The 21,144-nt window shown below is 36.3% G+C and overlaps 2 protein-coding genes across 15 annotated transcripts in view; one reads left to right on the top strand and one right to left on the bottom strand.

Annotated features, from left to right (window-relative positions):
* GLIPR1L1 (GLIPR1 like 1) overlaps positions 1 to 14,974 on the bottom strand; it is a 34,916-nt gene extending 19,942 nt beyond the window's left edge. For both annotated transcript variants that reach the window (XM_002752773.5, XM_002752774.5), the window contains exon 1: positions 14,763 to 14,974. In XM_002752773.5, coding sequence (XP_002752819.1) covers positions 14,763 to 14,933 — 171 coding nt within the window. In that variant the 5' untranslated portion in view covers positions 14,934 to 14,974. The remainder of the gene's footprint in view (positions 1 to 14,762) is intronic.
* Positions 14,975 to 19,004: 4,030 nt separating this feature from the next.
* Positions 19,005 to 21,144, top strand: part of CAPS2 (calcyphosine 2) — a 48,464-nt gene continuing 46,324 nt past the window's right edge. For 5 of the 13 annotated variants that reach the window (XM_035257055.3, XM_078338062.1, XM_009004249.5 and 2 more), the window contains exon 1: positions 19,005 to 19,228. The gene's annotated coding sequence lies outside the window, so the exon portion shown is untranslated. Of the gene's footprint in view, positions 19,509 to 21,144 lie in introns of all 13 variants that reach the window. The other 8 variants (XM_035257056.3, XM_078338063.1, XM_078338061.1 and 5 more) reach the window with 3 other exon arrangements.

Genomic DNA, 21,144 nt, shown 5'->3' with positions numbered 1-21,144 from the left:
AATAAATCTGAATGTGATTAAAATAAGCCAGAATTCAAAGTCTAGTAATTCAGAAGATCATGTTACTTTATCACAATTAAAAGATGAATATTGACCAATAATTAAAAAGGACAAAAACCTAGGAATAGAAAAAAAGAAATGCCCTTAATTTGATCAAGAGGATCTACAAACAAACAGACAGACAAAAATATTTTCAAATGGTGAAATATTAAAACTTTCCCTCAAATTTAGGAATGAAACAAGATGTCTGCCCTTGTAATTTCTATTCATTGTACCAGAAGTTAGGAAGCATAATAAAATACATTAGCTGTAATTATATAAGACAAAACATATAAAATGTATAAGGACACAGATTGCATGACTGGATACTTAAGAATTTAAATGAATACATAAACAATACTATAAAAGATGAAATTACTGAAGTTGAACAATACAAGGAAAATAAGCAAAAATCTATTATATCTCTATTTATATTCTACAAATGAATAGCTTCAAAACATCTAATATGTACAAATTAATTCAATGAGATACAAAATCTCTATGCTGAAAACTGCAAAAACATCACTGAAATAAAATTTAAAAGACTTAAATAAATGGAGAGATATGAAATGATCATGTACCAGAATATTCTATATTGCAAACCAATATTAATTATGACATAATTTTACTTCGAATCAAACTCCAAGTAGCTTTTTTAGGGGTGGAAATCAATTACAGCATTTATGTGGAAATGTGATATTCCAAGTAAAGCTAAGATAGTCTTTTAAATGTAGAACAAAACTGGAGACTTTCTCTACCAGATATCAATATTTATCACAAAGCTATATTAAGATATTGTCATGTTGACACATGGGTAGACAAATAGCTCAATGGAACAGAATAGAGTCCAGAAGCACCTCATGACAAAAGCAACAGTTTTAATGTAGGTATATTTGCCAAGATTATTTGTAAACATCTTTTTATTTTTAATTGATTATAAATTCAATAAGAAGTTACAAAAATAGTTCACAGGAATTCTGTGTGGACTTCACCTAGTTTTCCCAATGGTAATTTTTTTGTAACAATAGTATAATATAAAAATAAGAAATTGACATTGGTACAATCCACAGACTTTTTAAAGATTTCAACAGTTTTGCATGCATTTATTTTTGCAATTTTATCACCTGTATTAGTTAAAATAATCACTCCTACAATATCTTTATACATAACTGTTTCAATACAACAAGGATCCTTCATGCTAACCCATTAAGTCATACCCACTCACTACCCACACTTTCTTTAGCCCCTGGAAATCACCAATGTGTTCTTCAGTTATGACATTTTTTTATATAAAGAAAGTTATGTAAATAGAATCCCAAAGTATGTAACCATTTTGAGATTGGCTTTTCTTCACTCAGCATAATGCCTTTGAGAGCCACGGGGATGTTCCAGGTGTTGATAGTTTGTTCCATTTTATGATCAAGTACTATTCCATGATACAGATGTCTCGCAGTTTAACTTTCATCTATTGATGGAAATTTGGATGTTTACGAGTCTGAACTACTACAAACAAAGCTTCTATAAATATTTGTGAGCAGGTTTTTCTGTAGCAATAAGTTTTCCTTTTTCTAGGAAAAAAGTAAAAGGAAAAAGTCCTCACAAGTGCAATTGCAAGTGTAAGTCCTATGTAAGTGTATGTTTAGGTGTTCTATTTTTTTTTTTGAAACTGCCAACTATTTCCTAGAGTGGCTATACCATTTTGCATTCTGACCAGAAAAGTATGACAGACAAATTTTCTCCATATCTTCACCAGTATTTGGTATTGTCAACATTTTTTACTTTTGCTTTCCTAATTGGTAAGTAGTGATATGTCCTTGTGGTTTTAATTTGCATTTCACTAATAACTAATGATGTTTAACATGTCTCATGTACTTGTTTTCCATCTGCGTATCTCTGTGGTGAAATGTCAGTTAGTCTTCTGTTCATTTTTTAATTGATTTTTTTTTTTACTGTTGAGTTTTGAGAGCTCTTTCTCTAGATTGTTGTTTCTCATATATGAACTGAATATATTTTCTCCTAGTTTATAGTTTGTCCTCTCTTAACAGAGTGCTTTAGAAAGTAGAAGTTTTTTATTTTGAGGAAGTCCAATTTGTTGACTTTTTAAAAATAGTTTCTGGTTGTGATCAAAATCGAAATTATTCATTTGATTAGAAGTTTCATCTAATGCTATGTCCTGAGGATTTTCTCTTGTTTCTCTTCTGGTAGTTTTATGCGTTGCATTTAAATTTATGAGTCATTTTGTGTTAATTTTTGCACAAGGTGTAAACTTTAGGTAAAAGTTTATTTTCCTTATATATTTTAAATAGTATTTCAACACCATTTCTTGAATAGAATATCCTTGCTCCACTAAATTACTTACACATTTTTGTCAAAAATCTACCTAGAGGAAAAGAAGTCATTTTAAGAAAAAGACATTTGCACATGCATGTCTATTAGCCACATAATTTGCAATTCTAAAAATACAGAGACAGTCTAAATGTCCATCAACCGACAAGTTAATAAAGGAAATGTGGTGTGTATATACATATATTTTGTTTATATATGGACATATATATAAAATATATAAGTAAAAAAATATAAACCACACCAAAAAATATATTTATATATGAATAAACTATAAATATATTTATATATATTTATATTTTATCATACAGATATACAATGTATGTTTTGTATATATTTATATTTTATATATATGTGGTAAAATATAAAACATTTATATTATATTTTATATTTTATTTATAAATATAAAATTTATATTTTACATATATAAAATATAAATGTATACAAATATATTTATATATGAATAAAATATATGCCTATATGTATGTATAAAACATATACATATTATATATATGATGGAATACTACTCAGCCATAAAAAGGAAGAAAATAATGGCATTTGCAGCAACCTGGATAGAGTTGGAGACCATTATTCTTTTTTTTTTTAATTGTTATTTTTTTATTGCATTTTAGGTTTTGGGGTACATGTGCAGAACATGCAAGATAGTTGCATAGGTACACACGTGGCAGTGTGATTTGCTGCCTTCCTCCCCTTCACCCACATCTGGCATTTCTCCCCATGCTATCCCTCCCCAACTTTCCCCCCCACTGTCCCTCCCCTATTTCTCCCAATAGACCCCAGTGTGTAGTGCTCCCCTCCCTGTGTCCATGTGTTCGAATTGTTCAACGCCCACCTATGAGTGAGAACGTGCGGTATTTCATTTTCTGTTCTTGTGTCAGTTTGCTGAGAATGATGGTCTCCAGATTCATCCATGTCCCTACAAAGGACACGAACTCATCATTTTTGATTGCTGCATAATATTCCATGGTGTATATGTGCCACATTTTTCCAGTCCAGTCTATCATTGATGGGCATTTGTGTTGGTTCCAGGTCTTTGCTATTGTAAACAGTGCTGCACTGTACATTCATGTGCATGTGTCCTTATAGTAGAATGATTTATAGTCCTTTGGATATATACCCAGTAATGAGATTGCTGGGTCAAATGGAATTTCTATTTCTAGGTCCTTGAGGAATCACCACACTGTCTTCCACAATGGTTGAACTAATTTACACTCCCACCAGCAGTGTAACAGTGTTCCTATTTCTCCACATCCTCTCCAGCATCTGCTATCTCCAGATTTTTTAATGATCGCCATTCTAACTGGCATGAGATGGTATCTCAATGTAGTTTTGATTTGCATTTCTCTAATGGCCAGTGATAATAAGCATTTTTTCTTTTTTTTTTTTTTTTTTTGAGATGGAGTTTCACTCTTGTTACCCAGGCTGGAGTGCAATGGCATGATCTCAGCTCACCGCAACCTCTGCCACCTGGGTTCAGGCAACTCTCCTGCCTTAGAATCCTGAGTAGCTGGGATTACAGGCATGCACCACCATGCCCAGCTAATGTTTTGTATTTTTAGTATAGACAGGGTTTCACCATGTTGACCAGGATGGTCTCAGTCTGTTGACCTTGTGATTCACCTGCCATATTTGTTGGCCTCATGTATGTCTTCTTTTGTAAAGTGTCTGTTCATATCCTTTGCCCATTTTTGAATGGGCTTGTTTGTTTTTTTTCCTGTAAATCTGTTTGAGTTCTTTGTAGATTCTGGATATCAGCCCTTTGTCAGATGGGTAAACTGCAAAATTTTTTCCCATTCTGTTGGTTGCCGATTCACTCTAATGACTGTTTCTTTTGCCGTGCAGAAGCTGTGGAGTTTGATTAGGTCCCATTTGTCTATTTTGGCTTTTGTTTCCAATGCTTTTGGTGTTTTGGTCATGAAGTCCTTACCTACTCCTATGTCCTGAATGGTTTTGCCTAGATTTTCTTCTAGCATTTTTATGGTGACAGGTCTTATGTTTAAGTCTTTAATCCATTGGGAGTTAATTTTAGTGTAAGGTGTCAGGAAGGGGTCCAGTTTCTGCTTTCTGCACATGGCTGGCCAGTTTTCCCAACACCATTTATTAAACAGGGAATCCTTTCCCCATTGCTTGTTTTTGTCAGGTTTATCAAAGATTGTATGGTTGTAGATATGCTGTGTTGCCTCCGATGCCTCTGTTTTGTTCCATTGGTCTATATCTCTGTTTTTGTACCAATACCATGCTGTTTTGATTACTGTAGCCTTGTAGTATAGTTTGAAATCCGGTAGTGTGATGCCTCCTGCTGTGTTCTTTTTGCTTAGAATTGACTTGGCTATGCGGGCTCTCTTTTGGTTCCATATGAAGTTTAAGGTGTTTTTTTTCCAGTTCTATGAAGAAGGTCATTGGTAGCTTGATGGGGATAGCCTTGAATTTGTAAATTACTTTGGGCAATATGGCCATTTTCAGGATATTGATTCTTCCTAACCACAAACATGGAATGTTTCTACATCTGTTTGTGTCCTCTCTTATTTCATTGAGCAGTGGTTTGTAGTTTTCCTTGAAGACGTCCTTTACATTCCTTGTTAGTTGTATTCCTAGGTATTTTATTCTCTTTGTAGCAATTGTGAATGGCAGTTCATTCTTGATTTTGCTGTCTTTAAGTCTGCTATTGGTGTATCGGGAATGCTTGTGATTTTTGCACATTGATTTTGTATCCTGAGACTTTGCTGAAGTTGCTTATCAGTTTCAGGAGTTTTTGGGCTGAGATGATGGGGTCTTGTAGATATACTATCATGTCATCTGCAAATAGAGACAATTTGGCTTCCTCCTTTCCTATTTGAATACACTTTATCTCCTTTTCCTGCCTGATTGCTCTGGCTAGAAATTCCAGTACTATATTGAATAGGAGTGGTGATAGAGAGCATCCTTTTCTAGTGCCAGATTTCAATGGGAATGCTTCCAGTTTTTGCCCATTCAGTATGATACTGGCTGTTGGTTTTTCGTAAATAGCTTTTATTATTTTGAGATACGTTCCATCAATACCGAATTTATTGAGGGTTTTTAGTACAAAGGGCTGTTGAATTTTGTCAAAGGCCTTCTCTGTGTCAGTTGAGATAATCACGTGGTTTTTGTTTTTGGTTCTGTTTATGTGGTGAATTACGTTTATAGACTTGCGTATGTTTAATCAGTCTTGCATCCCCGGGATGAATCCTACTTGATCATGGTGGATAAACTTTTTGATGTGCTGTTGCATTTGGCTTGCCAGTATTTTATTGAACATTTTTGCGTCTATGTTCATCATGGACATTGGCCTGAAGTTTTCTTTTCTTGTTGAGTCTCTGCCAGGTTTTGGTATCAGGATGATGTTGGTTTCATAAAATGATTTGGGAAGGATTTCCTCTTTTTGGATTATTTGGAATAGTTTCAGGAGGAATGATAAAGATTTCCCCTTTATCATTTTTATTGCATTTATTTGGTTATTCTCTCTTTTCTCTTTTATTAATCTGGCTAGTGGTCTGTCTATTTTGTTGATCTTTTCAAAAAACCAGCTCTTGAATTTCTTGATTCTTTGAAGGGTTTTTCATGTCTCTATCTCCTTCAGTTCTGCTCTGATCTTAGTTATTTCTTGTCTTCTGCTGGGTTTTGAGTTTTTTTGATCTTGCTCCTCTAGCTCTTTCAATTTTGACGATAGGGTGTCAATTTTGGATCTCTTCATTCTTCTCATGTGGGCACTTTTTGCTATATATTTTCTTCTAGAGACTGCTTTAAATGTGTCCCAGAGATTCTGGTATGTTGTGTCTTCATTCTCATTGGTTTCGAAGAACTTTTTTATTTCTGCCTTCATTTCATTGTTATCCAGTCATCATTTAAGAGCCAGTTGTTCAGTTTCCATGAAGCTGTGTGGTTCTGAGTTAATTTCTGAATTCTGAGTTCTAACTTGATTGCACTATGGTCTGAGAGACTGTTTGTTATGATTTCAGTTGTTTTGCATTTGCTGAGGAGTGCTTTCCTTCCAATTATGTGGTCAATTTTAGAGTAGGTGTGATGTGGTGCTGAGAAGAATGTATATCCTGTGGATTTGGGGTGGAGAGTTCTGTAAATGTCTATCAGTTTTGCTTGTTCCAGGTTTGAGTTCAAGTCCTGGATATCCTTGTTAATTTTCCTTCTGGTTGATCTGTCTAATATTGACAGTGGAGTGTTAAAGTCTCCCACTATTATTGTGTGGGAGTCTAAGTCTCTTTGTAAGTCATTAAGAACTTGCCTAATATATCCAGATGCTCCTGTATTGGGTGCATTTCTATTTAGGATCATTTGCTCCTCTTGTTGTATTGATACTTTTACCATTATGTAATGTCCTTCTTTGCCTCTTTTGATCTTTGTTGCCTTAAAGTCTATTTTATCAGAGACGAGAATTGCAACTCCTGGTTTTTTTTTTGCTTTCCATTTGCTTGGTAAATCTTCCTCCATCCCTTTATTTTGAGCCTTTGTGTATCCTTGTATGTGAGAGGGGTTTCCTGGATACAGCACACTGATGGATTTTGGCTTTTTATCCAATTTGCCAGTCTGTGTCTTTTTATTGGTGCATTTAACCCATTTACATTTAGGGTTAATATTGTTATGTGTGAATTTGATACTGCCATTTTGGTGCTAGCTGGCTGTTTTGCCCATTAGTTGATATAGATTCTTCATTTAGTTGATGCTTTTTAGCATTTGATATGTTTTTGGAGTGTCTGGTACTGGTTGTTCCTTTCTATGTGTAGTGCCTCTTTCAGGAGTTCTTGTAACACAGGCCTGGTGGTGACAAAATCTCTGAGTACTTGCTTATTCGCAAAGGATTTTATTTTTTCTTCACTTATGAAGTGTAGTTTTGCTGAATATGAAATTCTGGGTTGAAATTTCTTTTCTTTAAGGATGTTGAATATTGGCCCCCACTCTCTTTTGGCTTGTATGGTTTCTGCTGAGAGATCTGCTGTGAGTCTGATGGGCTTCCCTTTGTGGGTAACCTGACCTTTCTCTCTGGCTTCCCGTAGCACTTTCTCCTTTATTTCAACCCTGGTGAATCTGACAGTTATGTGCCTTGGGGTTGCTCTTCTTGCAGAATATCTTTGTGGTCTTCTCTGTATTTCCTGGATTTGAATATTGGCCTGTCTTGCTATGTTGGGGAAGTTTTTCTGGATAATATCCTGAAGAGTATTTTCCAGCTTGGATTCATTCTCTTCATCACATTCAGGTACACCTATCAAACGTAGATTAGGTCTCTTTACGTAGTCCCACATTTCTTGGAGACTTTGTTCATTCCTTTTTGAGCTTTTTTCTTTAATCTTGCCTTCTTGTTTTATTTCATTGAGTTGATCTTTGACCTCTGATATCCTTTCTTCTGCTTTGTCAATTTGGCTGTTGAAACTTGTGCATGCTTCGTGAAGTTCTCGTGCTGTGTTTTTCAGCTCCATCAATTCACTCATATTCCTCTCTAAGTTTTCTATTCTTGTTATCATTTCATCAAATCTTTTTTCAAGGTTCTTAGTTTCTTTGCATTGACTTAGAACATGTTCTTTTAGTTCACAGAAGTTTCTCATTACCCACCTTCTGAAGTCTGATTCCCTCATTTTGTCACACTCATTCTCCGTCCAGCTTTGATCCCTTGCTGGTGAGGAGTTGTGATCCCTTGTAAGAGGCGAGGTGTTCTGGTTTTGTGTGTTTTCCTCCTTTTTGTGCTGGTTTCTTCCCATCTTTGTGGGTTTGTCCACCTGTTGTCTGTGTAGTTGCTGATTTTCAGATTGGGTCTCTGAGTGGACATCCCGATTGTTGATGATGAAGATATTTCTGTTTCTTAGTTTTCCTTCTAACAGACTGGCCCCTCTGCTTTAGGACTGCTGAGGTCCACTCCAGGCCCTGCTTGCCTGGGGGTCACCTGCAGCAGCTGCAGAACAGTAAGGGTTGCTACCAGTTTCTTCTTCTGCTATCTTTGTCCCAGAATGATGCCCGCCAAATGTCAGTCTGATCAGTCCTTTTTGAGGTGACTTTTTGGATATACAGGGGTCAGGGAGCTGCTTGATGAGACAGTCTGTTCTTTATAGGAGCTCAAGTGCTGAGCTGTGAGCTCCATTGTTCATTCAGAGCTGCTAGGAAGGTATGTTTAAGTTTGCTGCAGCAGAACTCATAAACCCCCTTTTTTTTACCAGGTGCTCTGTCCCAGGGATTTAGGGCTTTATTTATGGTATCTGTTGCATTGCTGCCTTTTTTTTTTCTTCCGGGCTGTCCTGCCCAGCAAGGGGGCAGCCTATTCACTTCCTGTAGAGGTTTTGCTGAGTCTCTGCAGTGGGTTCCGCCCTGCTGCTGGCTCTGCCCTGCTGCCGTGTGTATTTCCCTGCAGTCTTGTTTATATGGGTTTGGTTAGAACTGCCACAGCAATGTCCGTCTGCCTCTGTAATGGCGGACTCCCTCTGTTATGATGGTTTGCCTTGGCAATGGCGGGTTGCCTCGGCAATGGCAGACTACCTCCATAGGGGTTGAGTGCCTCAGTAATGGCGGATGCCCCTCCCCCACAGAGCTGGGCTGTCCCAGTTTTAGCTGTGCTTGCCGTGAAACTCTCAACCCCGAGTGTTTCCAATTGCTGTTTGTTTGTTTTTGTGGGCGTGGGACCCACTGAGCCTGATCACCTGGATCCCTGCCTCAGAGCCCCCTTTTTTTTTTTTTAAGTTGAATGGTTGACTCTCTCCCAGTTCTTTCTGCTGAAAGGGCACTGGGATCTGTGTGATTTCCCATGCGGTGACCCACTGAGCCGGCTGAAACAACATGGCTGCCCGGGAATCTCCTGGGCTGCTTTATGTTTCAGTCCTGTTTAATCAGTTGGATGGGCTAATCTGCCTTCCTGGATCTTGAATTGCGAGTTTAACAGGGCAACCAGATCAGTGTATCTTGTACGGAGAACCGCTGTGCTGCGGCGCTGGCCGAAACAGCTGCGCCGGCTGAAACAGCCACTCCGGCCAAAACAGCCGCTCTGGCAACCTGTGGGTCTCCTCCACGTGGGAATCTCCTGGTCTGTGGGCAATAAAGATCAATCTGGAAATACGGCATCCACTCACCCTCTGCGCTTTCACTGTTAGCTGCAATCCTGAGCTGCTCCTACAGCGCCATCTTGAAAAGTTCTCTATTCATTCATCTCTTGATGGACTTTTAGGTTTATTCTACATGTTGGCTATTTAAATAGAGCCGGAGACCATTATTCTAATTGAAATAACTCAGGAATGAAACATGAAACATTATATTTTATCACTTATAAGCGGGAGCTAAGCTATGAGGACCCAAGGCATAAGAATTATGGACTTTGGGGATTCAATGGGGGGGGTGGGAGTGGCATACATGAGATACAGTGTACACTACTCAGGTGATGGCTACACCAAAATCTCAGAAATTACCTGTAAATAATATTTCCACTGGGAGAACTGACTAGCCGTATGCAGAAAATTGAAACTGGACCCCTTCCTTACACCTCATTCAAAGATTAGCTGAAGATGGATTAAAGACTTAAATGTGAAACCTAAAACTATAAAAACCCTAGAAGAAAATCTAGGCAATACCATTCAGGACATAGGTATGGGCAAATACTTCATGATAAAAGCATCAAAAGCAATTGCAACAAAAACAAAACTGGACAAATGGAATCTAATTAAACTAAAAAGCTTCTGTACAGCAAAAGAAACTATCATAAGATTGAACAGACAACCTGCAGAATGGTAGAAAATTTTTGCAATCTATCCATCCTACCAAGGTCTAATATCTAGAGTCTATAAGGAGATTAAATAAATTTACAAGAAAAAAACACCATTAAAAAGTGGGCAAAGGACATGAGCAGACACCTCTCAAAAGAAGACCTACGTGTGGCCAAGAAACAAATGAAAAAAGCTGAACATCACTAATCATTAGAAAATGCAAATCAAAACCACAATGAGATACCATCTCATGCCAGTCAGAATGGTAATTATTAAAAAGTCTAGAAACAATGCCTGCTGGCAAGGTTGTGGGAAAAAAGGAACACTTTCACATTGTTGGTGGAAGTGTAAATGACTTTACCCACTGTGGAGGACAGTGTGGCAATTTCTCAAAGATCTACAGTCAGAAATAACATCTGACCCAGCAATCCCATTACTGAGTATGTACCCAAAGGAATATAAATCATTCTAATATAAACATACATGCACAGGTATATTCACTGCAGCACTATTCACAATAGCAAAGACATGGAATCAAACCAAATGCCCATCAATGATAGATTGGATAAACAAAATAATGCTACATATACACCATGGAATACTACACAACCATAAGAAGGAATGGGATCATGTCCTTTGCAGGGACATGAATAGAGCTGGAAGATTTTATCCTTAGCAAACTAATACAGGAACTGAAAACCACACACCCCATGTTCTCACTTGTAAGGGAGCTGAAGGATGAGAACACATGAACACATGGGGAGATCAACACACACTGGGGCCTGTAGGCAGGTGGGGTTGGAAGGAGAGAGAGCATGAGGAAGAATAGCTAATAGATGCTGGGCTTAATACATGGGTGATTGGGTTGATCCGTGCAGCAGACCACCATGGCATATGTTTAACTGTGTAACAAACCTGCACATCCTGCACATGTACCCCAGAACTTAAAAGCTGAAAAAAAACCCAAAAAATTTTCTATTGCAACCAAACACCACCTGTTTCCCCAAAATTATTAAAAAAAAAAAAACCCTACAGGAAAAAATTGAAAAAAATAAATGAAATAAAATGAATGGATATAGAGTTTTACCAAATGGCTTTCCTGACTCTGTTGCGATGATCATATAATTCTCATTTAATCTATTAAGAGTGACAAATTGTAAACAGCGATTAAATTCCCCCAATCCAAGTCAGATTTCTCAGTTTCTTCATTTTCTGGGGATTTTTCTCTTAATGGTGTTTCCAGTTTTGGTACTGGTTATGTTGATTAATTTTCAATTCCTAATCCAACATTTTATTCCTGAGGTAAATCTTGAACTCCCAACCTCAGGTGATCTGCCCACCTTGGCCTCCAAAGTGCTTGGATTACAGGCTTGAGCCACCACGTCCAGCCGTATTCCTGAGGTAAATCTTATGATACAATATTCTTTATATATGTTGCTGGATTAAATTGACTATAATTTCATTGAAGATTTTGTGCATCTACATTGAGCTATAACTTTCTAACCTGTAATGTTATGTCTGGTTTGGTGTCAGAGTAAGACTTGACTTAAAAATGTTCCAAAAGCCCAGGAGGCAGAGGTTGCAGTGAGCCGAGATCGCGCCATTGCACTCCAGCCTGCATAACAAGAGCGAAACTCCGTCTTAAAACAAACAAACAAAAAGTTCCAAAAGGTTTTCTTTTTCAGTTTCGCAAAGATATTTGAATAAAATTGGTGTTGCTTTTTTCTTAGAATTCACCTGAATTTTCTGTTAAAAATATTTTAAATTGCATATCTAATTTAGGTAATGGCATGACTATTTAAATTGAAGAAGATGCAAATGAATGATCTCATTCATAAATTGGTTAAATATCCCTGTTAAAAGATTTATATTGGGTTCAAAATCAATCTCTAGCCCAGGATTCTTTCATTTGTGCAAGACAAAGAATACAATATCGAAAAATAATAATATAAACCAAAGAAATAAAAATAATGAGCAATACTATTCTTAGGCAAAGTTCAAGCATTTAGCATGTTACTTTGTAAAACATATAGTACAGAATGCAGTATTTATAAGACTTTATGTGACGAAAAACGTGGCAACCATATATGAAATAAAAATTCAAATCTTTTACCAATTTACCTCTTGATGTAGGTAGTAGTTTCACTGACATGTACATATGTAAAAAATTATTTTACATTAAGACTAGTGCATTTTATGAACTTATTCACTAGTAATCCTTCAATAAACAACATATAAAATATTGTCAACTTTATAAAATTTTGATTTTCAATATATTTGTTCATTTATTTTCTTTGTGCTATCAAATTTATTGGCATAGAGTTCTTCAAAATATTCTCTATCCATTTGATGTTTGGAGCTTTTTTAAAGTGATTTTTTATTTCTAAAATTAATTTTTGAGTTATGTCTTTCTTCATTAATCTTTTTGTTTTTTGCCAGTGGTTTAGAAATTTTATTCATATGTAGTTTTAAAACCAACTTTTGATATTATTGATTTTTGTCCAACATACTTTTACTTTCAATTTCATCAAATTATGCTCATATTTACTTTTATTTTTCTTGTGCTTAATTTACACTCATTTCCTACCTTCTTGAGTTGAAAGAATAGGTCTTGATTTTTAACTATTTTTCTTTCCTAAAATATTCATTTAATCTTTTTTTATTTTTACTGATTTTTACCTACTTGTTCTCTTATTCACTAAGGTTTAAATCTCTATGACTGTTTTGTCTCTTTCTCCCCTTTACTTTTGCCAATTTTTGTATAGTAAGATACATTATTACATTTATTTGCATTAAAGATTGCTGTGTCTTTTGTTTAATTGGCCCTTTTATTATTCCTAAATATCTCCTTTTATTTCTAATAGTTCTCCTTGTCTTAAAACCTACTTTGGTAGCTATAAATGTAGTGACTCTATCTTAATTTTAGAGTTTGCATAATGTATTTTTCCATCTTTTTACTTTAATCCTGTTTGTGATGTGTTTCTGTTACAAAAGCATGAATCGTCTGATAATCTTTAACTTTAATTAAAGTATGTAGTAATCATTTTCATTTAATATAATTTTAACATGGTTAAGTTTTAGTCTACCATTTGCTATTTTTAATTGATTCCCTCTTCGTTCTTTTGTTCCTTGTTCCTGTTTTCCAAAAATTAATAAAGTACTTTTAGTATTCTATTTACTGGATTTTTTAGCTTAACTTCTTTGTATTTTTAGTGGTTATTAAAATATGCATTCTTATCATCTCACGTCCATCTGGAAATATTATTGTAATTCTTAACAATATAAGGAATTTTCAGCAGAATAATTCTATTGATGCCTCTCTTCATTTTTTATGCATTGATTATAATGTGTTTTGTTTCTACATTATAAACCCCACAATTCATTGTTATCATATTTGCCTTAAATAGTCAGTGAGTATAAAAGAAATATAAGGAATATTTATTATATTTAACCCCCACATTTACTCTTTTTTTAAATCATACAATATACAATAAAACTCTAAAGACATCACCCATATCTTTACTAATATCAGCATTTCTGAATTGAGTTGAAGATTTATTTAAGTCATTTATGCCTTGGACAACGCCAAGCTAGTAAGCATTATGTTTTAAAATGCCTTTAACAATTCTGAATTAAAAAGATGAATTTATTCTTGTTCCATTTCTGATATCTATTTGAGTCTTTCTCCCACAACAAAATATAATTTTCTTACACAGTAGGATAGCACAGTTTGAATTTATTTTAGTGCCTGAGTTATGATTTTATAATGACTACCATTTGTTTTCCATTGGATAGAAAAGAGGAAAGCAGGAATAGATAGGAGTTATTCTGTATCTACATCTGCACAGTACATAAAATAGACTAATACTATCAATGTTTCTGTTTATAATAATATCATATTTAAAAACAAGAAGAAGTTAAAATGCAAGGATAATTTCCAGTCATATAATTCATTGTCAAGTATTTAACATTTTGTAAATTCTATGAATTATTTTAATACTCCAATGGTTTTTATGCTTATTCTTCATTAGAGTACAGTCTTTTGCCTTATTGTCTATATGATGGAGGTCTGCAAAGTACACAATTAGTTCAATGTTTTTGGAATTAAATTTTATATATTTATTATTTTTCATGAAAATGACTATCTGATATAAACTCCTGATTTCAATATTCTCATCCTTGTAATTTTTTTATTAAGATGAATACACGTGAAGTGTTGTTGAGATCTTGGATTCACATGACATAAAAATAAGAGAAGAGAATCTCCATTTCTGGGGTATTTCTTCGATATCTTGTATCTTGGTTGTGCGGGATGAAAAATGCAAGCCAAAAAATGGAGGAAAGGAAACAAAATAATCCTGTGTGAAGTACTTATAACCTTAGTGGTGCAACAAAGCAACCTCCAAACACCGCCCCAGCAACCCGCCTTCCCCGCAAGAGACAAGGAACAGCTTCGAGCAATCTTTCTTTCCTGTTCACTGCTATCATGACTCTGGAGAAGACAGCTCAGACAAGGTGTGATTTTTTTTTTTTAAACTGCATATATATGAAGTCCGGACTGAATTAGTATAAGTAAGTCCGTAAAATTTACCACCCAGATACTTTAGGATGAGCCAGAGATATAAGAGCCCAGCCTGGGTTCTTTCTCACCATGTATTTCATGTTGGCCGCCGGAGGGTTGACTTTTCCCCGCCATTCGTTGTGGGCTTCGACACAGTCATTTATAAAGTGTGGATCTGTGATAGATGGGATTTTGGAAGATCTACTGGCCACCAAACACAGACACAAGGTCCATAAATTACTGAACTTCTTTAGAGCCATGGAAGGATGTGGAGGATGCCCTGACGGCGCTAACCAGTAACGGCTGGGGCAACCAGATTTCCCCTCCCCCGACACCACACTCTCCCTTGGTTCCATACAGGCTCCAGTCGCGCGCGGGGATGCCCAGCAGGCTGGATCCCCTCGTCAGTGTCGCTGTGGGAAGGAACAGGCAGCAGGGTTCGCCTTCTACAGAGCCCTGGGCTACAGGGGAAAGCTCTGAGTCGCCCTCTGGTGCTGGGAGTTTCAACCATCCAAACTCCAAACTGCTTTCTGTGGATTCAGTCTGTAATCTGCAGAGCGATCCCGGATTGTAATACAGACTACAATATGCAAGCCACACAGTGTTAGGTAAAGAACAAGTGCGGGATGCTGACAGCGGGCCAGGTGAGTGCAAAGCACACAGGCAACTTCCGTGTATAGATTTTTATTGTTCTAAATAAACTAGAATCGTATTGCCACTTCCCTCAGACATTGCGAACAGAGTAAGAATAGGCAGTTCCTATACAGTGACATACCATGATACGAAATTGTCAATTTGTCAAACATTTAATAATTTGCTTCTGTTTTTTCATGTGAGGAGACTGACTGCTTAGAAAGATGAACATAGACACCTGGAAGATGTAGCCAAGTAGTTCCTCTTGGCAAAATCTTCCCTTTTTGACAGTTTGGAACGGAGCCACTGTTTGGTGACTAGTAGATTCCAAGAGTTGCTTTAATTGATATGCTGAGACTGGGATGAACAGAGTCCATTTGATTGTCTATTTTACCTGCATCACAATATAAGTCAACTTAATTTGGCTTAATGTTTTAAATTCATTACATCAGTTATATTGATATTCAGTACTAAACCAGCATTATCCCCCATGACATTAATTTTTTTTAGTATTTCTGTGTTTCAAATAAACATTTTTACTTAGTGATCTGAAGTTGTTTACAGTGCCATTAAATTCAAGTGAACACATATTTACATCTACTGAATGTTCTGCCTAGTCAATCTTGACACATACACAAACAAGCAAAACAAACTACTTTGATGCAGCTGCTATTTTTTTTTAAATAAAAAGCAGAAAATTAGATTATAAAAAAAGAAGAAATGGAAGGATCCTAATGGAAATTCTACTGGGCAATAGAGAATATGTTTATAGTCTACTACTAGCTAATGGAGAATTGCTGTATATGCTACTTCTGTGTCACATACATAGTCCAAACCGAGCTTCTGATATCCCACACCCAAAATACACATAGATTTAGACATGAACATATATATGTGTGTGTGTAGGTATACGGATAGAGAAATAGATACAGGTATGTATATCTACATGTGTCTATACATATATGTCTCTTCCTGGATATACAGATGTCTATAGGCATATACATTTATATATAAAGCTATCTCTCTATATATAAATCTATGTGTATACACACATATGTATATGTATGTATGCCTATAGACATATATACATTTACATAGAGATACAGATGTCTATAGGTATATACATATGTGTGTATACACACACAAACACACAGAGAACGAGAGAGAGAGAGAGAGAGAGAGACTTTTAAGGAATTGGCTCACATTACTGTGGGGCGGGGGGGCACAACAAAAAATCTGAAGTCCTAGGTATGGCCCAAAAGACACTACATAATCTGACCATGGCTAAATCTCTGGCCTCTTTCCTGCATTCTCTCCTGGCTTATTCTGCATCAGCCACATCTATCAACTTGATAAAGATGACCTCTTCTCAGCTCCTTTGCACTTACTATTACTTTTGCCTGCAATGCCCTTTATAGAGTTCCCTTTAGTGAGGTCTTCCCTGATCATTCTACATCCCCTGTCAGTGCCTATCCACTTAACCTGTTATATTTTCCTTCATTGCATTAATTACCTCCTGAATTTATGTTATTTATTTTTTTAACATCTGCCTTCTCTATCAGGTTGTAACCTTCATCACAATAGTGGCTTTGTTTTCTTCATTGCTGTATCTCTAGCATCTTGAACAGGAGCTGAACCTTTAGGCCCTCAGTAAAAATTGGTTGAATAAATAAATGAGTTCTCTTACAATTGTAAGCTTCTTGAGAGCAAAAACTATATTTTAATTGTTTTATATATATATACATATATATGAAGGGCTCAATAAATACATATATATTTTTTATTATAAAGGAAAGAGATTTAATTGACTCGATGTAATCATATAAAAGGAAATACTGGGTCGGCTTATATATTTCACTTTTTCTAATATTGGGCATATTTGAGGATAGAAGGTCTTCAGTGACTGTCAAATACATAGGTGGTCAAATGAATGCATAAAGATACATATTTTCAAGTAGTAGGTACTCAGTGAATGTTGAATGCATTAATGAATGATCAAGTAGATGAAAATTTTAAGTTGAGCTTCAAATGCAAATTATTTTGGATCTGCAAAATAGTAAAGGCTAATAGGGATAAGGTTAATAGGGATAAAGGTTAACAGATAGTTAATTTAGTTTTATTTATAGAGAAATTAACTGCCTATAACAACAACAAAAGTTTCATAGAGTAATGGATTTAAAATTGGTAAAAGTAGAGCATATACAGTCAAAACATAATCCAAGACATTACTCTTCTAATAGATGTTTTAACAAAATGTCTAAATTGTATACATTATGTTTTTTAGACCATGTTCCCAATGGCTTAGACAGCTATATTCAGAAACACTAAAAAACTTCATATGTGAAAAGTCTAATTGCCAGGAATCGACAAGTGCATATCCTAATGTTATTTTCTTGAACATCTATTTGTGGAATGGCCAAGGTTAGTTGGGGCACCAGAATTTTTAAGGTATTTTTTAACTTTTAAAAGTTAAATTTGGTTTTCTGTTTTGTTTTTATGGTATATTTTCCGTTATTTATTTTTGCTTTTCTCTCTATGTGGGGGTAATTGGTGGATGAATTTTATGGAGTACAGAGCACAGAAAAATACAGAGTGATTACATTATACCTCATTTACTTACTTTGCAATTTTTATACTTTATCTGTATAAAAATGTATTTGCATTTTTACTACCAAACTGGCTCCAGGAAATACTGGAAATATTCACGTCTTGATACATATATTTTGAGGGAAGCTAATTTTGAAGTTACTGCAGGTTAGAAAAACATGATTATGTGGGAGAAGTACTGGATTAACCTTCATAAACTCTTACTTGTAATTTGAATATCTGACTCCTGGCTGTGTAATTTAGGAAAGTTAGTGCATATTTGATTGGAGTGGAACCTTGGAAATTATTTAAACCAGCTTTTTCCCTTTATAGGTGAGGAGTGATCATACATAAAAAAAAAATCTGGGTCAGGCATGGTGGCTTACGACTGTAATTACAACTCTTTGGGAGACAGAGGCGGAGGGATCACCTGAGGTCAGGAGTTCGAGACCAGCCTGGCCAAAATGATGAAACCCCGTCTGTATTGAAAATACAAAAAATTAGCTGGGCATAGTGGTGGGCGCCTCTAATCCCAACTACTTGGGAGACTGAGGTGGGAGAATCGATTGACCCCAGGAGGTGGAGGGGGCATTGAGCCAAGATCATGCCATTGCACTCCGCCTAGGCAACAAGAGCAAAACTTGGTGTCAAAAAAAAAATTGGCAAAAAACAAAATGCAGGTTTCTTGATTTCTAAGACTTTGCCCTTTCCTTACATCATTTTAAATTGTAATTATACACACACACGCAAATACACATACATACATGTGCAATTATTCATGTAATCATCTATATGTATACATGTTCACACAAATTTAAAGTAATATCCATGTCTAATATCTTGATGTATCTCTATATAATATATTGCCATCTTTTTTTAAAAAAAGTGCAAGCTCCTTGAGAGCAGATATTACAGCATATGCATAAATTTCTTCCCCTCAAAACATTATTATGGGCGCTGCGCACAGATAGGTGCCTTATGAAATATGTTAAACAGAATTCAGTTAGACAAATTATTACACAACTGCCGTGAATCCGGGCCGGGCTTTGGCCCTTTCCTTGCTCAGGAGAAAGGCAGGTGAGTGAGTCCGCTCCAGCTCCTCACCGGGGTTTAGAGGCGCCACGGAGCCGGTTCCCTAGGAGGCTCCGGTGGCTGGAGCGGAGGTTTCACCCCTTTGGGTTTTCCAGCAAGTACTTCTCAGAGCGTGGCAGAGTCTCCCGCGACACGTTCAGTTCAGGTCAGCCAGGCGGCGGAACTGAGGAGGCAGATTGACGGGACGGGAGGTGGCGTAGAACGAATACTGGGACTCGGGCCGACGACCTTTTGGTCCCTGGAGGTGAGAGAGTGTAATCAGAAGCCCTGCTCAGCTGCGCCCGTTGCCGGGCAACCTGTCGACGCGGGCCTGGACAGTCCAGACTCTTCTGTCTGAAGCTTTCTGAAGACGGTTTTTGGAGGAATCGCTCTAGTTTATACCTTTTCCCGCCCTCCCTACTCTGGACCTCTTCTTACCGAGCTTGTTAGGTGAAATCAGGCTGGCTGTCTCTTGTGCCCCGAGTCTGTCCTGTCCAGGAATCCCAGATAGGTAGGGGATGGAGAATTCCTCTGCGACACTGCAGGTGCTCTGAAGTATAATTTAATTTGGGGGCTGGGGGAGTGATGTGGTGAAAGGAGGATTACTCTGTTTTGTTTGAAATTAGGAGTGACCTAAGATTCAGTTTAGCTGGGTCTGTGGCCGCCTGGGATCCAACATACATTTGGTCCCTGCCTTCATGTAGCTTAAATATAAATTGTATTTACAGATCTCTATCTTTTTTCCTTATTTATTAGCTAAATTAAATCAGTTTATTATTTGCGTTTCATTTTGTTCTGATTTGGTGGAGGTAACATAATAGGCAGTAATATTACTACCAAGAGAGAAGTGATAATCATTGGAATTGGGAATAGTCATCCTTAAAAAAAATGAATGACATGGGAAGTGTGTTTAGTTCTTTTTGGTAGCACTAAAGACATTAGCCAACAGTGTTTATTATATGCTAGCAATATCATCTCATGACTTGCAGCTATTTGAGTGGGGACAGAAGCCATTCAGAAGTGCTGTCCCTTCCTTTTGCTACTCCCTATCTCCAACATAGCCCAGCTGGATATTCAGTGCTTTATGACAAAGACAACCCTTGACATAGGTTTGCTCACAGTCATTTGTTTGGAATGCTTATTCTTGTGCCACCAAGTTTGGATTTCTAATTCTTCAGTCCCTACAGCTAATTCCCCTCTGATTCTTTTATTACCTGTACCATTGAGAGTGTAGTACTGAAAAGAGATCTGAAACCCGCGTGTGAATTCGGATCTGCAATAACTGGCAGACCGTTTGGCAACGTACAATTCACTTCTCTGGGTCTCAGCTAGCTCAGTTTGAAAATCAGAAGCTTGGACTGTTTTTATCTTTGAAGCCCTGTCAAAATCTTTAAATTATCTACATAGGGTGTCAGTTGCCTGACTGCTCTAATTCGATAGATCCAGAAGTGTTCCAGATATGACGGCATTGCCCTTTGAATACTTTTACTATATCTAAGTTAACCACTTTTATGTTATGTCATTCTGAATTAACTGACTTCACTTATTTAGCAAATTTATGGTAAGTTCCTACTACATTGAGGGCTTTCTAAATCCTGAGACACAGGGTGAGCAAATATGAGGCTTACAGTCTAGCATTAAAGACTAATAGCTATAATGCAAGGCTTTAAACATTTTATCTAATGGTTTGAAGACAGAATTTATATATTGACATTGTGATTATGTTACAATTAGATGCAGAAATAAAAGGAATCTAAGAATATGTATAAAGTATATACATATATTTTGCTGTACATTAATTTACTTGTTGACTACATATTTACTACCTGTGCTTTATTAAGGGCAGAAGACACCAACCATTGTGGTCTTGACAGTTTATTAGGGAAATGAAAATCTAATGACAGTGAAGAGTAAAGACTGTCATAACTGGGGAAGTACTGGAACTGGGAGGATCTGAACATTTGAGGATTTAAAAATTGATGCTTTTTAAATTTGCAAATAAAGTATACTGATTTGAAATGACCTATAGTGATTTGAAATAGCTATAACTGTTACTAGGATATAAATAATTTAGAGACTGATATGTGGAGAAAATTGTTTTGCTGACTCTTCAGCATTTTTATCTCAACTTGGGTTGGTTAGCCAGGAATCATTATGGCAAATACAATAATTTGTGTGATT

The sequence above is a fragment of the Callithrix jacchus genome, chromosome 9 (genome assembly GCF_049354715.1).
Source record: "Callithrix jacchus isolate 240 chromosome 9, calJac240_pri, whole genome shotgun sequence".
Lineage (NCBI taxonomy): Eukaryota > Metazoa > Chordata > Mammalia > Primates > Cebidae > Callithrix > Callithrix jacchus.
Note: the sequence above shows the minus strand (reverse complement) of the source record. Positions and strands in the feature narration are given on the sequence as shown.